At 50.4% G+C, this 19,682-nt stretch overlaps 1 protein-coding gene across 2 annotated transcripts in view; it reads left to right on the top strand.

The window, feature by feature from the left end:
- Positions 1-651: 651 nt before the first annotated feature.
- The window catches only part of HTRA1 (HtrA serine peptidase 1), a 50,043-nt gene continuing 31,012 nt past the window's right edge, over positions 652-19,682 (top strand). Inside the window, exon 1 of one of the 2 annotated variants that reach the window (XM_019752953.2) lies at positions 652-1,234. In XM_019752953.2, coding sequence (XP_019608512.2) covers positions 763-1,234 — 472 coding nt within the window. In that variant the 5' untranslated portion in view covers positions 652-762. The remainder of the gene's footprint in view (positions 1,235-19,682) is intronic. The other variant, XM_019752951.2, reaches the window with a different exon arrangement.

Below are 19,682 nucleotides of genomic sequence, written 5' to 3'. Positions count from 1 at the left end.
CACCTGGTACAAGTCGCACCCCACCCATAACAACTTTTTAAAGGAATCAGATGCAAGTGATTATATTCTAATTACTATTGCTCTTCGCCTTTTCTTTTGTATTAACCGTGGGTCTATACACAGGCTTCCTTGAACAGCTGCACAGGGCCCACGGTCACGGTCGCGTGTGCTGGGCACGCGGGTCAATTCCAGAGAGGTGCTCGCCCTCCTCTGGAGCGCGTGACCGGCGCCAGCGGTGCCACTGCGGCCCGAGGTCTGGGACACCCCCCCCCCCCCCGGTGCCGGGGCGGGTCCCCAGATAGGCAATTTGCGGGAACTTTCCTGGGCTCGCGCGCGCGGGGCATCCGCAGGTTGCCTTTGCAGAGTCTCCTTTTAGTTTTAAGGTCGCGAGTCGCGGTGAGAGACCCCACGAATGGGGGATAAGTGGGACCTGGAGACCGGGAAACCGAGCTCGGCGAGAGGACAGCCCCGCGCACCGCCCCGCCCGCGCCCACGAGCCCCGCCGTGCCCAGACGCGCCCGCCCTGCCCCCGCCGCAGGCGGTCCCGGGTCCCGCCGCCCGCCCTCCCTCCTTCCCCCCCGTCCTCCGGCCGGCCCCCCTCCCGGGCGCTGTGCCCGTCCGCAAGGCGGCTCGTCACCGCCGCGAGGCCAATGGGCTGGGCCGCGCGGCCGCGCGCACTTGCACTCGCTTCCCCGGTCCCTCCTGCTCTCTCCCCGACTCTGCTCTCCAGCCCTCGCCCAGCCCGCCGCCGTCGGAGCCGCCATGCAGCCCGCGCGCGCCTGGTTCCTTCCGCAGCTGCTACTGCTGCTGCTCGCGGCGCGCGTCTCGGCGCAGCCGCCCCGGGCCGGCCGCTCGCCGGCTGCCGTCGTGTGTCCCGAGCGCTGCGACCCGGCGCGCTGTGCCCCTCCGCCGGGACACTGCGAGGGCGGCCGCGTCCGCGATGCGTGCGGCTGCTGCGAGGTGTGCGGCGCGCCCGAGGGCGCTGAGTGCGGCCTGCTGGAGGGCCCGTGCGGCGAGGGGCTGCAGTGCGTGGTGCCGTTCGGGGTGCCTGCCTCGGCCACGGTGCGGCGGCGCGCGCAGGCCGGCCTCTGCGTGTGCGCCAGCAGCGAGCCGGTGTGCGGCAGCGACGCCAACACTTACGCCAACTTGTGCCAGCTGCGCGCCGCCAGTCGCCGCTCGGAGAGGCTGCGCCAGCCGCCGGTCATCGTCCTGCAGCGTGGCACCTGCGGCCAAGGTACCTGCCCCGCCTCGCCTCGCCCCGCGCTCTGGGGAGCTCCCGGGTCTCGCCATCCCAGCCCTGATCTGCCCCCCGCGGGACGGACGGGCAAATCCAGGAGGCAGGGCAGCGTTGCGGGGTGTTCAGGACACCCACTCGCTGGTAGAGAAGGGCACCGGTTCCCGGGGTGGCAGTGTTCCGCGGACTCTCTCTGAACCAAGCTTTGCGCCCTTCCCGGGGTCAGTTCCGCGCCTGGCGGGTGCCCAGCGCGCTCTGTCCCGCTGCCAGGGCGTCCCGCCTGGTGGCCTGCTGCTGGGTTCACTGCTGGGACCCACACAGCACCAGGGACCCGGGGACAAAGGAGACAGAAATGTGGGCATAAAGGAAGGGAGAAGTCCTGGACTGGTAAAGGTGCTTTGTGCCGAGTAAGCCTGAGTAATGAGTCCTTGTGACTCATTACTGTCCCTTTCCCTCCCTTCTTATTCTTTGCACCCGATCCCTCTCCCCATTTAAAATGAACTATGCATTCATTTTATTGCAGATCCTGCCCGTGACAACTTTATTTAACTTTTTATTTGAAAGGGGCAGTGTTGCTCACCCCACCCCCCACTTTCTCCAGATGATGTGCCTGGCGTGGCACCTCTTTCTACCGTAGACCTTGCAGTGGCGGCGCTGCCTGCCTGGCTTCCTGTGTTTTGAGTTAACTCCACAAAAATGAAAGTGGCTTTTTTTTGAGTAAGCTGATCGGGGCTTTGGATCACTCGATCTGACGAGGCAGGGGTGATGGTCAGATTAGGGGTGAAGAAGTGTACCCCTTCTCCCACCTTAGGCATCTTTTCTGTATGAACAAGCTGGGTCCTGGCAGGGACGGTGGTGGTGATGGGGCCATGGGTGGAGAAATCTTCTCTCTCGGGGAACTTTCCAAAGGGATGCTCCTTGTCTTCAGACAGCGAGACCGTGTGGAAAAACAATGCAGAGTTCAGCTGTGGCCAGGCAGCTCTGCAGGGATGGGACAGCCAGGCTTGGCAGTGTCCTTGGCTGCTGCCACATTCTGCCTCCTCACCGCTGGCAGTGCATGGAGAGGGGGAGAGGGTACCCCGGCAGAGATGCTGGTCTCGATTTTCTTTGTAGGAATAGCATGACCAGCTAGGGCCTGACACAGTTTGGTTCACACTGAGAGGAAGATGCAGAGCGTGTAGAACTCGGAGAGTGTGCATTCCAACACAGGAGCAGGGAGCCTGGTATCCACCCTCAGGAAACAGCCTCGTTAGAGGGGGGAGGAGAGTTTTCCTGGAGAGGTGACCTGCAGAGCCTGGGGACGGGCATGAAAACGCACAGCTGTTGGTGCCCACTCTGTGCCCCAGTCCTTGTGCCGGGGGTGTTACTCGTGGAACCTCACGTGGCCTTTGCAGCCTCACACGGAGAGAGACTCTGCTCTCATTCCCGTTTTACAGATAGGGGAACTGAGGTTGAATTATTTGCCCAAGGCCACTCGGCAGGACTTTGAACCCAGACAGCCTAGAGCCATCCCCTTGCGCTCAATCCCTGGGCTGTGGAGGAGAGGTCAGGCAGGGTAAAGGAAGTTTCTGGAAGGTTGGGAAGTGCACCCCAGGAGGAGCGGGGAACAGTCTGAGCTAAGTGTTGTTTGGGAGGTGGCGAATAGATGGGTGCTTTTCGGGACATTTGGAAAGTGCAGCAGGAGTGACCCAGGCTGGTGGCACAGTCCCAGTGCCATAGAGGACGGGGCTGTGCTGTGTACTCAGGTGTTCTCTACCCAGAGCAGCTCACAGGAAACCTGGCATAGGACTCGCCTAGCGGTGGGGTGCAGAACGTACCAGCGTACGGAGTCAGGGCTACTGCTGTGGTCTGGGTGTGACGTGATGACCTTAAAAAAAGCACATTGCATATTTTTGTCAAACACAAGCCAGCTGTTACTGTTTGTAGCCTCCCTGCTCAGGGTCCTGAGTAACTGGCAACTTTCAAGCACCTACTTTATTGCCAATGAGGTGGAGTTCCTTAGCAAACTTTGGAATTGGCAGTCATTAACAGTCATTGTGTGGAGAGAAACATCCTCTCCCATTAGCGGTCGGGCCTGCAGCAGCCTCCCAGGAGAGCAGGCGAGGGGACAGCCACAGGAAGAAGAGTGTGGTGGCCCTGAAAGGAAGGAGAGACAGAGAGGGTACAACGCTGTTTCATCTTTCCCTCTTTTTTTTCCTGCAATTATTTGATGAGCTCTGTTTGTCTGTCCGCCTGGCCCATAAGAGGCACCTGATAGATATGTGGGTGGGTAATGAATGAATGAATGAATGAATGAATGAATAAACGAGATGCTTGAGAGACACAGCCATCCACTCTTCCATTAATGGAAGGCTTTACTTTTGCTGCTCCCCTCTCCCCTCATCTAATACTGTGCCCTTGACCTCTGGGAGGTGCCCTTGAGGACAGGAGCCTGGGAGCCAAGACTTCATTCAGCCCCAGCTCTTCCCAGGAGTGGATCACTTGACACCATTGTTAACTGAGGTGACCTGGCTGCCTGCTCTGGCTCAGAGGTTTGGCACGAGTGCTGTCTTAGCTGGCGGAACATGGGAGGCCTTTTGGAGGAGGTGCCGTGGGACGAGAGGCCTGAAGATGGAGCAAGCCACGCGAGGATGTGGGGAAGGAGCCCCTAAGGCAGGAGCAGGCCCACGATGTCCAAGATTCTTAGGAGGGTTTGTCTGGAGCAGAGAGTCAGGACAAGGGGGGTAGCAAGTGGCATCAGACAAGAAGTCCCTGGGCTGGCGAGCAGCGTTTTGGGAGTATGGTGGGTCTTTGGATGGTGGAATGTGTTGTTCTTTTAAAAAGAGCACTTTTATCTGTAAGCTGTTTAGCAGAGATTTTAGGGAGCATCGCTAATCACGGTTCTGGAAATGAAGGCAAATCTGTTTTAGAAATCCATGCTGCTGTCAGGGTTTGGATGGGAAAGTATCTGGTTATACTAGAGAACAGAGGTCTGTCATCTTCCACTGTTAGCAGTTTGGATTAGTTTAAAGCCAAAGCGCTCTACTGGTCAAGAGAGTACCGAAGAGAAAGGAATTGCAATTAATAATAGTGTCATAATACCACGTGTAGTGCCTGTTCTGTGCCCCGTTGACCCTCCTCGCCATCCTGAGGGGGTGTGGCCATCCTCCCCGTGTTACAGCTGGGAGACAGAAGCCAGAACACCTTGTGCAGGACTTGAACCCGTGCATCTGGTCCAGAGCCCATCCCTAATCACCATGCTGTGCTGTCGACAGAGAAACTGAGATTCTAAGCCAACCCCCCCTAAGCCACAGCTAATAGCTGGAATCAGTGCTCCAGAAGACTGTGGCCTTGAGATAAAACTTAGGATATTCACAGCTCTCACTGCGCAGGCACGGGAGTCAGAGGACAGGGTTGTCCCTAGTTACCATCAGTGCAGCTCTTGCTGAAGAAAAGAAAAGAACGGGCACTGGAATAAAAATGGTTCCAAAGCAGAGCCCCAGGGCCCAGACTGCTCTTGGGGAGCGAATTCCCAGACATTGCAAAAGACCAGCCCGGGTGTGCAGCACTGAAGATTTCTGCTGAAAAAATGGACAAGAAGCCAGGAAAGAGGCCTTAAACAGACTCGCTAAACATCAGCAGTCTAGTCTGCTCCTCCTCCTAGTACACTAAGGAAAGCCCACCTGACCCCAAAGAGCATCCCAGACGAGCCCCGGGGTCTCCAATCCCAGGGGTGCCTGGTCCTCGTCTCCCCAAGTCCTGAGAGGGGAAGGTCTTTGAAGGGGGAGGCCAGCCATGCATTCCTGGTGAGGAACTCCTGGCTAGGATGTCTTTTGAGCAGTTTATAAGGCTTTGCTCACTCTGATTGGTTATCTTCTTTGATTCTCTGTTGGTTTTGCTAAAGAGTTAAAATATGAAGGTTTTATAGAATTAGTAAGTTAACAGTGAAAGCCAAGTGTTTGAGTAACTTCATTCCATTCAGAGCGCTGTAAGTAGGTTGCATTAGAACTTAAAATAACTGCCCTCAGTAAACGATCATGGTGTGGACCATGAGCTAACTGTGGTCAGCCGCCCAGCAGCCTCGGGGCTGCGGGGCTGGATTCTGAGTCCATTTGGACTTGTGTGATCCTGGACGCAGTTCCGTGCCTTGGACTGAGAAGTCAGACTTTCCATGAGCTTATATTTTAAGTGAATAAATAGCTCTGGTCAGGCTTCATTTGAAGAAGAAATCAAGCTTGGCAGGGGTTCAGGGCTCCTTGGGAGGCCAGCGGGGGTGGAGGGTCTGGTGGGCTGGTGACTGTCTCTGGCCCTTCCCAGGCTGTTACCTGACCAGGTGACCGGCCCCCAACTTCTCAGGGCCTCAGAAATGAGGGGATTGGACCAGATGATCTCTGAGGTCCCTTCTCGCTGGACTGGTCTGTGATTCTTGTCAGAAAACCAGTCTCTGAAGAGTTGTGGTCACCTCATCCCTATGTTAAAGACCAGGCTGGCTTCTTTAAGAGTTACTTCTTTTTCTTAAATGATTGACGGTCAAAGCCGAGGTTGGCATTGAATGCATGTGGCCCATCTTGGGCCTGGTTAACTGTATTTCAGCTTTGTACCCACTACTCAGAGTCCCTGGATAACCACAGTGGTGACATGCCCACCCCCAAGACAGGAGCTTCCCAGGGGCCCCCGGCCTGGGCTGCAGGTGTCCTTGGAGTGAGATCCCTCTTGAACCGTTTCATGTTTCCTTTCCCACCTTCTCTGCCTTTGAAAAAAGAACGAAAGAAAGTTAATATCAAACAGAGAAACTGAGACATATAGCCATCCCATTTGCTTTTCCCAAAGGCTCCCTGAAGTGGCAGAGAAGTTGATGTGACCCAGTGCTGCTCGGTGACACGTGTCTAGAGCCACCGACAGACACCAGCTAGTACAACATGCCGAAGGACAGAAATGAGTGGCAGTAAAGAGGCACATCTATTGCTGCCGGAAGGCGCAGAGTTCAGTTTTTGGAATCAGCGACATGAGATCCATTTCTAAGTTCATTTAGAACATTTATGAACACCTACTATATACTCAGAAGTGTCCAGAAATAGGGAGTCAGAGGTGACTAAGGCTTGGTGGCCCATGATCTCAAGGAGTTCATATCAGGTCACGTAACACCTGGCTTTTTTACCGTGTGGCTTAATCTCTCCAAGTCCCAGTTTCGCATAAATAAAATAATAATAGAAGTAATAGTACGTACATACATACCTTGTAGGGTTGTTGGAGGAAAGAAACAGCTAATTATATGCCATGCTAAGAACTGTGCCGGATGCATTACTGGAACTCAATCAATATAGTTATAATAATAAGAATTAATAATAATAATAAACCTCATCATCAAGACATCTACCCAGGAGTCAGCTCAGTGGAGAAAGTGCTGTCGTGATCTTGTCTCCTGGGGATAAGGTGGGTGGGTGGGCGGGTGAGAGGAAGAGGATGATGCAGGAAGTGTGTCCTTGGAGGCTGACTTGGAATTTGCCAATAAATATGTTAGGAAAGTTTCTCTGGGCAGAGGGACATGAACACGACCTTGCCTGCCACCCTCTGAAATCCCTAGTGGTTGCCTATAACACCTGAGAAGTGTGTGACTCCTCTTGAATGAAGAAGTACAGGTCTGGCATGCCGGGTATTTACAAATGTCATTAACCCTCCCAGGAGTTTGTGACCCTCAGGAGAGAGCAGTGTATGGAAGCCCTGATGCTTTCTTGACTGATGCTTGGTTTGGTATCCATGCTTTGGGAATTCCTCACAAGGAAAGGTTTGTCACATCTTTGGGGGAAAAATAGTGTGGGATCCATGGATACCCTCTTATTTTAGATTCCTAGGACAAAGTGTCAAATAAGCATATTTCGTAAAAACAGTTCTCCACATAGCATGTGACAGCAGCTGGTCCCTCACCAGGAGACAATCATGATGGTCTCAGGGGACATATTGTTGTGGCTGGAGTTTCTGATGATTTTCAAATTTGAATAAGCCCTGTCTTAATGAGTCAGAGCCTTGTGCAATATTTTCAAGCCTCGGGAAACATCTTTTTCATTAGTTGTGCAATCAAATCTCAAGAAGACGGCAGGCCTGCTTGTGGGATGAGCTGTTGTTTTCTCAGAATTTTGTGAGATTTGCACTACAGGTCCTTTTCACATATTCTCAGGAGAGATTTTAGTGGGTCATCCAGCAGTTGAGTCATCTGGCACCCTGTGATTAGGAGAGCCCTCTCTTTGGTGCCAGTATTGCAAGTGGCAGTCACTGCTTGGTGGGGATGGACGGACACAGAGAGTTCTGCCAGTGGAGGCTGCCCAGGCAGATACTGCCAACTGGATACAGAGGAGAGAGGGCTTAGCATTCGGCAGTCACATCTGCCTTTCTCTGGCACAGAGTGAGCTAGCCTGGGATAAGGGAGCAGGGGACAATCTTCTCCAGGACAGAACTGGACAGAACAATGACCCAAAGAGCTGCCACCGCTGGGTGCTCTCTGGGAGGTGGCACTGTGCTGACTGTGTTACGGGCCTGCCGTGTTCCCTCCCCATCACCACTCACGGAGGTCATTTCCCAGCTGAGGAAATAGATGACGCTCCAGGAAGGGAATTAATTGTCCATGGCTACCCCGTAGGAAAAGGCAGAGCCAGGATTGAACCCAAGTCTGTCTCACTCCCAAACTATTCTTGAGTCTTCTTTGACTCAGGTGTTATGTAGAGGCATGTCGGGGGTCTCTAGCTGTCCTTCTGTGACTGATTTCTAGCTCAGTCCCATTGTGGTCTGAGAACATATTTTGTATGGTTTCTGTTCTTTTAAATTTGTTAGCATGTGTTTTCTGGTCAAGACTGCGGTCTTTCTCGGTGAATGTGCCATGTGACCAGCAGAATATTCTGCTGTTGTTGGATGGAGTGTGCTATAAACATGAGTTAGGCCTAGAGGATTGACAGAACTGCTTAGGTCTACTACCGGTATGTCATCACTGGTTTTCTGCTTAGGTAGTCTTTCAGTTCCTGACGGGATGGTTAGGTCTCCCAAGTCTATTAGGAAGCCCTGAACTGCTGTCTCCTTTACAACTCATAGTGTTCGGGAACCTGGGTCCTAGCACCCCTTCGACCTTTTAGATGAGTTACTAACTCCCTCCAGCCTCAGTTTCCTCATCTGCAGCATGGGTGTAATGACCTTGGAAGGACACTGTGAAGGTCAGGGGAGATAACGGGTGGGAAGGTGCTTTGTCAACAAGGAGTGCTAGAGCATTGAAGTTACAAGGAATTGGGATCTCTAATTGGCAATTCCAGACTCTTCCAGGACTCCTGGTTGAACCAGCACCAAACAGTGGAGCCAGAAGGATGGAAAAGTAATATGCTTTCTGGGTATCAGGACGTGTGTCTCCACTGGCCATGTTCCCTTGTCCCACTGAGACATTGTAGCTCTTGGCCAAGGTGATGGAATTGTCCTCAAGCACTGACCCTCTGTTTCGGGGAGGCCAAAGGCAGAGTTCACTATCATCATCTCCCAGGGCAGACGTTTTGGTTCAAAACAGCAGTACTCCAATGATTATACAGAGCACACGGCAGCCTCTTATGCCTACATCATAGGGAGCCCAGGCTCCTTCTGTGGTGTACATTCTGAATGTCACATGGCCTGAGTTGAGGTTCCTTAGATCTTAGCTTGACATTCTCCACCAGTTTGGCATTTTTGGCTCTGAAAAAATGTAGCCCAGTATGGTTCAGCCCTCACTGGGAAAAACCAAGTAGGACAAGTCTAATAGCAGAACAGAAGGTACAGGAGGAAGGGCAAGAATTGCGACCATCTAGAAAGGAGCCATGTGCACTGATACCTTCCTCTGTGGGGGTTCAGTAATGTTCTCATCCACAGTCTGTTCCCTTGGGATACCTTCACTGGCCAACCGTGTTCATCCTCCATCCTCTGAAAACTATGTCTGTACTCTCACGTTCCGCAGCTCGTCTCTGACCACATCAACGTCCCCATTTTCATGTTTTCTGGGAAATTGTGGACAAGGTTACCTCCTTCCCTGCAGAGACACTAGTGGCTGGCCAGCGTCACCAAATGGCTTGTAGAGAATCTCAGAGCATGAAACCGGAGTGTGGAAGGTCCTTGCAGGTCCTTCAGGCCAACCCTTCACTTTACAGATGGGGAAATTGAGGCACCCAAAGGTAACACGACTGTCACAAGCTGCCCAGCTCATCAGTGGCGGGGGGTGGGGGGGCAGTGTGGACTCTGTCCTAAGGCCCAAGGCAGAGCCCTTCCCACCTCAGCCACTCCTTCCTGCTGGAACAGGCTGGGTGTTTGGGAGAGACCAGGATCCACTCACATGGTTTTCCCATGCAGCTGAGAAACACTGGGTGCTTTCACTTAGTCTCCCATTACAAAATGATGCTAAGAAAAACACCCCCCACCCCCAAATGATCTCTTTGGGTTGGAAGATGACCTGAAAGCTACCCATATAATGACTGATTTCTCCTCTCAGAAGTTCTAAGCACATATTAATGTCCTTGAGCCATAATTACAGGGATCTTGCTGAAAGGGAAAGAAATCAGTATAAATATCATGGTGGACATGCCAGATAAATCAGGGCTGACATGCTTCAATGTCTTTCAAGCTGTGGTTAGATTTTCTCTTGGAGGAGTGTACCAAGTTTTCCTCTCTTAGCATAAAGCCCCCTTTTCATTTCTGTAACCGTTCTGTTTAGACATCATAGGCAATGCATTCATACATTTGATGACATATTGTACTGTATCAGCTTTTTATAGTTACAAATATAGTCTAATCATATCAAAAATAAAGAAGAAAAAGTTCCACGATTCCACCATTATTCGAGCAGCTTCGTCATTTCTGTCTCGAGCATTGTACCGCCGTGTGTTTAACTCTTCCCCTCTGTGTCTACCTGGACTGTGGTCGCTATTGTAACCAGTATTGAAAGGAACATTTTCATGTCTGCGGTTATTTCTGCATCAAGGGTTATACCCTTGAGATGGATACTAAGTGCAGTGGCTGGATGGAATGCAAGGGCTGGACGTGGATTTTTTTTATGGCCGTTGGTATATATTGCCACATTATTTTCCAGCAGGGTTGTACCCATATTCGTTGCCATCAGCTATAGAATTATCACCCTCTTAACTCACCGAAAGCTGGGGCACCAAAGAGAAATTCCTCCGAAAGAAATCCTTCAGGATAAAGGGAATAGCACCAAACCAGTCATTCTGCTCGGTTGGTAAATAACCTGGTCTACCTTTAAGTTACTTTTATTCTCAGGTTGATCGCTTTTAGGGGATAAGCACTGTTTAGGGTAGAAGGAGCACTTTTAAATTTTGGTTTTACCTGGGGATGGAGTTGTGATCACGGACTGTCTGACCTGGAAAGGATTGTGTGGCTGGCGAGGAGCAGGGACCAGTGAGGGGATGTGAAGTCCCGAGGTCACAAGCCAGGCAGTGACAGAGAACCTGAGTTCCTGGACGCCCAGCACAGAGCTTTCTGCCTCCGGATGCCAGCTCTGTCCAGGATGCAGGAGGAGGCCAGGCGGTTTTTGTTTGTTTTGAAAAGTGAAGCGTATATTTATTCAAATTTTTTGTATATATAGACAGAAATATAACCTGAACCACATACATGAAATCCAGTTATCTACTAGCCACATTAAAAAAGTGAAAAGAAACAAGTGACCTTAATTTTTTTCATGGCAGTTTTTTTTGAGATATAATTCACATATACCATAAAATTTACCCTTTTAAAGTGTACAATTCAGAGTTTTTATATATTCAAAGAGTTGTGCAACTATCTAATTCTCTGACTACCACGATCTAATTCTAGAACATTTTCATCACCCCAAAAAGAAACCCAGTACCCATTAGCAGTCGCCCCATATCTCCCCTCTGCCCAGCCCTAGGCAACCACTAATCTGCTTTCTGTCTTGATAGATTTCCCTACTCTGGACACTTCACAGAAGTGGAATCAAATAACACGTGGTCCTTTGTGATGGCTTCTTTCACTCAGCATAATGTTTCTAAGGTTCTTTATGTTGTAGCAGGTATCAGTGCCTCATTCCATTTTGTGACCGAATAATATTCTTGTGTGTGATACAGGAAGACCAGACTTTATTTTTTTTCTCCTCTCCGTGATGGGGAATCCTAACCCCAACCACAAAAGTCACTTTGAAAGTCTAAACTGCTGAGGTGGCATTGACTTGTACCGGAAGAGACTGGAGGACATGACAGAGGAAGCCAGCTTTGAAAATAGGAATAGTCTATGCGGATAGGAATTACGCACTGAAAGGAAAAGCTCAAGAAATGCACTTTTCAGATTTGTTAGCTCATACATCATTTCAGGGAGCTGGAAAGACTGTTGGAAATGGTCTAGCCTACCCTCATCTTACTGATGAGGTAACTGAGGCCCAGAGAGGGGAAGTGGCTTGTCTTGGTCTCAGCGCCCACTTTTCACTCCTTACTTGAACCAGATTCTTTCTGGCTTCAGTCTCAGTTGTACACGTGTCCTTCATCCTCCTCCTTGTATCTCAGACGTAGTGCTCACCAGCAGATGGATGCAGGGGACCTCTCGGGAAGAACTGTCCCCTTCCTGGCTTCGCTGTCACCTTGTGTACTTCTCTCTACCCTCTAGTCTCCTTTCCCCCAAACCTCAGGCCATCCCTCCTCTACCATGGGCCTGTGGGAGGGTGGCTGATGACAGACCCCTTAGTAAACTGAACCTTTGGCCCCCTCCCCACTTTGGCAGGAGGATTTGGGCGCTTGAACTGCCTGGGCCACTCCAGACATAACAACCAGGAGCAGTCGGAGCAGGAAGAGAACCCAGCTGAGAAATCTGGGAAGGTCAAGACCGGAGCCAGATGCTTATCGAAAGGAAAGTTAATATGTTTTTGTGAACTGAGCAGTGAGCCATTTCCCTAAAGATAGCAATAGACACATGTCGGACGTTCGGGAGACTTCTGAAAAAAACCATATGGTGGAATTGATTAGAAACGTTTTTTTTCTAATACATGAAATAGGTCAGCAAAGACTGTCAAATCGACAGTGCTGACCAAACCCAAGCATTCACCACGGCTGTGCAAGCAGGGACTTTTATTTTTTAGTTTTGGCCAATGAGACTGAAAAGGGATTATCAGTGACAGACACCTTTAAATACACGATTCTGAAAAGGCACCTTTTACCAGTAGAGGTGAAGTTGCAGAACTGGGCTGTGCCTGTGACTGCACATCTAGGGGTTTGCAGCCAACTGGCCAGGCGCCCCCGAAAGCTTGTTGCTAATTGGGCGAGACTGTCTTAGACTTGTTTGGGTCAGTTTCTCTGCTTCTTCACGTCACCTGCCCAGTCTTTTTCAGCACCATCTGCTGCAGCCTTGGCCCAGCCCCTACAAACAGTTACTTGCTCAGGACACATGGAGATGGGGACAGACCTGCAGTCTGAGGTCTGGCATCTGGCAGGCTTTTCCCACTCTGAGCGTCTGGGAGACTGCACCGGAAAGCGAAGGGCTGCCAGCGCTTGAAGAGCCAGTGTGGGCTGGAAACCGAGGCCAGGCTCCCAAGCTCCACCTCTTCTTCCTCTTTTATTCTTTATGAGGAAAGAAATAGGTCACACGTAACTCTCCTGAATTTTATTTCTTTATTTCCTTGCGAAAGACACAGAGTATAGTAGTTCCATTCAATTTTGAACCTTAAAAAAATAATGCCAGTTGCTGCTTGTGAATTCAGTTTATTTGAACAAGAATAGGTCGCAGAGCCTTTGGCCGTGGGGAGCTTGACACCAAAGCTGTGTCTTTTCTGTCTTGTACTTCTTCCTTAGATTTGCAGAGGATCTTCAGGTTTATTTTAGACCTCCGTCTGCTGCCTTGGGCACAGGCGAGGGACGCCTCTCTCTTTCCTGTGCGTTTTCTCTACAGTAACACATGGGCCTCTCTGTGCCCAGGCCCCCAGTGGCCTGGAATTTGCCGCCACAGCACCGATTAGAATAGGGGTCTGGTTTCCTGGAATGTGCAAAGTCTAGCTTCTGTTTCTGCTGCCTCCACGCCCCGGACCAGTGCTGGACCAGCCTCCGGGTTGGAGCCATCGCTGACAAGTTTCCTTGGAATTTAATGGAGTGGGACAGACAGAATGCAGTCACTCAAACTGAAAACATGGAGAAAATGAGTCTTGTGGGACATCTTTGCTGCAATCGCTGAGTTTTGCTGCAATCGCTGAGTTATGCTTTTTTTTTCCTCCCCAGGCAACCACTCGTGCAAATAGGAAGCCCTGTCCCCTTTGCACTTCAGGTCTCATTACCCATTAGGAACCTGTTTAAATTGATTTCTCTCCTGATGCTCAGGGAGAAAGTAGTCCAAGTTCACTGCATGAGGATGAAGCCATGCTTCTCTGCCTTCCTGGCTCCCTTAAATGCAGCTTGATTACCTCCTTGCTGCCCCCCACCCCCAGCTGGTCTCGCCTCCTCCTGTGCTTCTCACAGTAATTCTCAAATTCATCATGCAGCCTCACAAAGAAAGCTTTTCTTAGTGAAAAATCATCCCCCTTGCCCTCCCTGAATGTGGACCAAGCTCCACGGTGTCAGGTTAGTTAACCACCTGCCTCCTGGTTTGGTCTCCATGTGCCTACACACCTGGGACAGGTATCCCGCTCAGCCAGAGTTGTGGAGCCCGAATTCCAGTTCTGACATCAAAAGGCCTGATGTGGCGCCGGCCCGGTGGCTCAGGTGGTTGGAGCTCCGTGCTCCTGACTCCGAAGGCTGCCGGTTCGATTCCCACATGGGCCAGTGGGCTCTCAACCACCAGGTTGCCAGTTCAATCCCTCAAGTCCCGCAAGGGATGGTGGGCAGTGCTCCCTGCACTAAGATTGAACACGGCACCTTGAGCTGAGCTGCCTCCCGGGTGGCTCAGTTGGTTGAAGCGCGTCCTCTCAACCACAAGGTTGCTTGTTTGACTCCCGCAAGGGATGGTGGGCAGCACCCCCTGCAACTAACAATGGCAACTGGACCTGGAGCTGAACAGCACCCTCCACAACTAAGATTGAAAGGACAACAATTTGACTTGGAAAAAGTCCTGGAAGTACACACTGTTCCCCAATAAAGTTCTGTTCCCCTTCCCCAATAAAATCTTAAAGAAAAAAAAAAAAAAAGGCCTGATGTGGCCGGCAGCATGGTGGGGAGCCATGGTTTCAGCCTGAAGCTCCACATTCCAGGTCTTGTCTTCCACCATCACAGTGACTGGCCATCGCAGGTGCTCTGTATCAGTTGGCCTTGGCCTGTAGCCATCTCAGGCTCTCTGCTTTGTCTCCCCCTGTTGTTGCACCCCCACTCCTTCAGAAGTGTGGGGCACCTTTGGCTCAGGGCGTGCAGTGTTGGGAAGTAAGTGAGCTCTGGGCCGAGTCCTGGCTGCATTCACTCCCACCCTCCCTCCCCTGCCCCTCTATAAAGGCGCTGGACTGTGAATGGAGCAGAGCAGGTGAGGGCAGGCCCCCGGGTGCATGCAACTGATGTGCCTGGAGGGTGATTTCCTCCTGGGGTCCCCTCTGCATTGGGACCTGGCTTTACTTACCCAGCAAGTAGCCTCTTTGTAGTTACTTTTAATCTAGCCATGTCAGGGACAAAGAAATGTTCAGATGTGACCCTTGGACCATCAAAACATGAAGAAGAAGACAGCCTCCCACTACACCCCCATGACAATAACTGCTGGGGTGTCACTGGATTCTGGGCCTGAGTCTAGGCTGGTACTTGAAGAATGGGGTTGGGATTTCTGCTTGGGGTTTGGAGGCTATAGGTGGGTAACTGATGACAATTGAGGAGTATGTCCAGACCCCTTTAAGCAACTGAACCATTCCCAAAGACGATTTAAAATTTTCATGACACCCAATGGGGTCTGCTGTGGTTGTTTCTTTACACACAGCTTCTGAGCCAGTAGGAGTCTGGCTGGCTGTGTCTACTGGCGGCCGGGGTATGTTTCCCAGGGCTTTTGGGGGGACTTTGAGACTACAGAAGTGGTGGCTCCAACCTGGCATCTTAGGGGTATTTCCCTGGGTTGTGCATGGTCAGGAGGGGGTCTCCTGGCCCTTGAAATGAAAATGGGAAAATGCTTTCCATTAGCGTTTCTTCATTTTCAACCTCTCTACAATGCGTTTTGTGCCCTTACCTTTGAAAGAACTTTATTGCTTTTGTCTCTTGTGCCCAGGCCACACAACAGAAGGAAGCGAAGGGCTGGACTGGAAGTGTTAGGGAAATGAAGGAAAGTGTGGGAGGGTGACCTGTCCCTGACTGACCTGCCACACGCCGTCCCTTGGCCAGCGGACACTGGCCGAATCCAGTGTTCTTTGTGGCTGAGTTTCTTTCTTCGCATTTCATCCTTTCCCCTGAATCCTGCCAGCTGTTGGAACTGGGCTGTGCTATGATTTATAGTCTTTAAAATACCAATATCTTTGCTGGAATTGAAAGTTGAAGAAATTAGGGGGAAAAGCACGAGTGAGTTCTTCCCTGTCTCCGTGAGTGCCAGGAGGGACCAGGAAGCCACTGAATTGGTTGAGGCTCCTCATTTTCACGTTGAGGAATCTTCAGCACAAGGGGCTGGCTGGAGGTGGTGTGAGCTGTGCCCTGCGTCTTAGATCACGGACTGCAGAAAGCGGGTGGCAGCTGCCTCCCTGCCCGCGGGGTGCTGTCAGCCCGTATAGGCTGCCTGTGGGCGCCTGGGCGTGACCAACTTTCTGCAGCATCTCCATCAGCTCCTGAGCAAGGTGTGCTGCTTTTCACACTTCACCTGCACTTTGGGTTTTGAATCAAATGAGTCTGGAATGCAGGCAGGGCTGGTGTCACGGGAGTGCCACCTGTGTGCAGTCCCCCAGGGCGCTGTGCTCAGAAGGGAGAAGGGCCTGCACCTGGTTTGATGCTGTGCTGTGACCATCTTGGAATTCTTAATAATTTTGGAATAAGGGGCCCCCACATTTTCATTTTGCACCAGGCTCTGCAAATTATCTAGCAGGTCCTGAATGTAGGACAGTGCATTAAAATGCCAGTGATTTGATCAATCTGCTTTTGTAGCTGATTTGAATTTTGGGAACATGCTGTTCCCTCTGAATAAAGGAGGATTTATTTCTTTTCCCTCAAATACACTGAGTTGTTTTCCAAATTCGCCCTACTTATCAACTCTGGTGAGAAATTGGATTGCACGATTGTTCTTGCTGGAAGCGAAGTTCGGGTTTTTAATGCTGAATCCTGGCCCTGAGTTCTCAGGCCCGGAAGTGGGAAGCTGTTCCCACAACTCCATGGGCTGCAGGGGGCTGGAGGCTGGGTGAAAGGGCTGGGACCTGGAAGGGAGGCCACAGATGCAGAGCAAAGAGCTCCAGCTTGGAGCCAGACAGATGGGGTGAGCCTCCTGCCTCTGCCGCTCGCCAGCTCTGGGCTCTGAGCAACATGCTTTAACCTCTCTGCCTTACTTCTCTGCTCCTCCATTTTTCTGTCGTTTTGTAGACTGGGGATAAGATTCACTGTGCAGGCTTGCAGGAATAGAGATAGTGTTTATTCATTGCCTAGCATTGTGCTTAACGCAAAGCAGATGCTCAATAGATGAGTGCTATTCTTCTCGGTGATATTCTAGGCAGGAAGAGAAGTAGGTGTGTGAGTGCAAGCTGGTGGGGTGGGGTGGAGTGTGTTTGGAGAGGTTTGCAGGAGTGGAGAGTGTGCATTAAGGAGTCCTGGGAGAGAGGTGGGGACCCAGAGCCATGTGATGGAGTTGTGGGTCAGGTAGAAACCGGGGAGGCTGCAGTAAGTTCATGCACCCCAAGTGGCAGTTGTGGGTCTGGGAGACAATGACATCAGGCCAGACCTGCCTGAATTAGAATGTAGAAGTGGGACTCGTAGAAGTTTCTGAAGTGTGGGTGGAGCCGCGTGCAGGTGTTGAAATGCATCTGGGAGGTGGAGTGCAAGCTGAGAGCTGGGAGATGACAGCGCCGTCCTGGCCTCTAGGTGGGCGTGAGTTTTAGGGCTTTCTGTGCATCCTCTCACTTAGGACCCCCAACCACCTAGAAGGAGGTGGTGTTATCTCCAGATTGCAGAACGGGAGACAGGCTCACACAGAGAAGGCCACTCCCTGAACTAACACAGCTGTAAAGGGCAGAATTGGGATTTGAGGCCAGGTCTGGCTCTGAAGTCATTCTGGCAGTCACAAGGACTCTTGGGACCTTTCTCAGCCTCCTTGGCCCCACTAGGAATATCTGAGGTTGCAGTCAGCATGGCCTTCCCCTCTATCCCCATGTCTCTGAGGTTGTGAACCAAAGTGGCTTGGCCAACCCAAGTGGGAGAGGGTGGGCAGCTCTGTGTGGAGAAGGGACAAGGGGTAGAGCCAGGCACAGGGGCAGAGCATCCAGATCTGATGCTAGGACCACTGGAGCCAGGTCTGGGGCAGCTGCAGACTGGTACAGGGAAGGGGCTGCCCTGAGGGTCCCCTGGGACTCCCCTGGTCCTTCTAAAGCAGAGCCCTCCCACACTGGCCATGGTGACTGGTCAATGATTGAGAGTTCTGGTCGGCCAAGGCAGCGTGTCCTGTAGGTGTTCAGGGGTCCTGCTGGCATGGCTCAGGTTTGCCCCTCACATTGTGAGTCAGCTGTGTGCTCCAGAGGGCCAGGGTGGGGTGGGGCCTGGGCCTACTACCTGGGCAGGAATTGTCCAGGTGTTATGGGATCTGACACTTGTACAATTTGGGGGATTCTCTGTAAGAAAAAAGAATTCAAAATGATGACCACAACAATAGGCATGAAAATAATTTCTTATTTAGCTTGAAAAAAAGAAACTACCACAAATTACAAATTTTAAAAAGTGGACAAATACCCTGTTTCCCTGAAAATAAGACGTAGCCGGACCATCAGCTCTAACGCGCCTTTTGGAACAAAAATTAATATAAGACCCAGTATTATATATTATATTATATTATATTATATTATATTATATTATATTATATTATATTATATTATATTATATTATATTGTATTATATTATACCGGGTCTTATAGTAAAATAAGACCAGTTCTTATTTTAATTTTTGCTCCAAAAGATGTGTTAGGGATGATTGTCTGGCCAGGTCTGATTTTCAGGGAAACATGTTACTACAAACTCCACAAAACCCAGAAAAATGTCATGATGTTGTTACTAACCGCCAGATACACTGTCATCTCTAATATGCTTTACCCCCCATGTATTTTTTTCTCTGACTCTTTGATCACCTTTTCACGTAACAACGATTTTGTAATTTTTCCTATGGAGAGAATAGAATTAATAATGTATTGTTGTTATTGTTGTTATTAATGCAGTCTTTCCCCGAGCACATTTCTCCACTACCCACATACTTCCATCACCATAATCCACACAACATCTGGCCTGCATGAGGGGAGGGGGCAGGGCAGTAGGAGTGTCCCTGGCAACCATTTATTTCTGTACCAGGATAGATCAGTTACTTCATTAGACAGAGAAGTGACTTCAAAGCACAAAAATTTATGTAATTAAACCCAAAGAACACGATTCCCCAGTATTCATTCCACTTTAGCCACATCCCCAAGTAGCCACAGCCACTCCGACAGGACCCGAGACATGTGACTGAGGGAAGGAGACAGTGGCCTCAATCAACTGCCATTAAAATGTTTTACTTCTACAACTTTTTCAAAAGCACCTGACAACTGAATGCTTCGCCTTGGCCCCTCGCAGGACAAACTGACTGCTCTCGGCTGAAGCTTTGTTCGCCTTCTGTAAATGCACTTCTGCTCTGAACTATTGCAGTCGTACAAGGTTTCAGGATTATCCACTGGAGAGAGCCCCACAGACAGCAGGCGGAGGTTCCCAAATTTCATGGTTGGTGCACCCTTAGTGTCTCAGTAATTTTTTCATGGTACCCCCTAGGCCAGAAGAAATATCTAACAGTTCGGCTTATCAAGTGATGAGGCCACAACAACTTAGTAAGTATTTGTGTCCTTACAGCATAGTTCAAAGTCGTCGTTTGAAAAAAAACTTTTTAAAAGATACTTTAGTTTCATTATTTAATAATCACAATTACTTATGAATAGGACGTATGTACCTATTAGGTGCCATACAGTCTCTCAAATCTTGGAATCAGATTGGACACTGCCACCCTCATTTCCACTTCAACATTAATTTTTGTACAGTAGTTGCTTTTAATCACAATTACCCCTAGAAATCCAAATTCATAAGGACATGCAATCATCAAAAGGACTACAGTGAGATCTGATGTTGAAACTGTGAGTGAACTACCTACAGCTAGTTCTCAAGGTGTCCAACAGATACTAAGTATCACTGTATTTCCCAAGGAAATTTGAAATATCCTGCAAACTTGCTGGGGTGGGTACTCTGGGGTGCCTTGTGGCCCGAGTTTGAGAACCATGGCATTAGGCCCAGAAAGACTTGCTTCTCTCTCTTTCCTGCTGCACACCTAATTTTCACCCGATATTTTTGCCTTAAAGATGAAA

The sequence above is a fragment of the Rhinolophus sinicus genome, linkage group LG07 (assembly GCF_036562045.2).
Source record: "Rhinolophus sinicus isolate RSC01 linkage group LG07, ASM3656204v1, whole genome shotgun sequence".
Lineage (NCBI taxonomy): Eukaryota > Metazoa > Chordata > Mammalia > Chiroptera > Rhinolophidae > Rhinolophus > Rhinolophus sinicus.
Note: the sequence above shows the minus strand (reverse complement) of the source record. Positions and strands in the feature narration are given on the sequence as shown.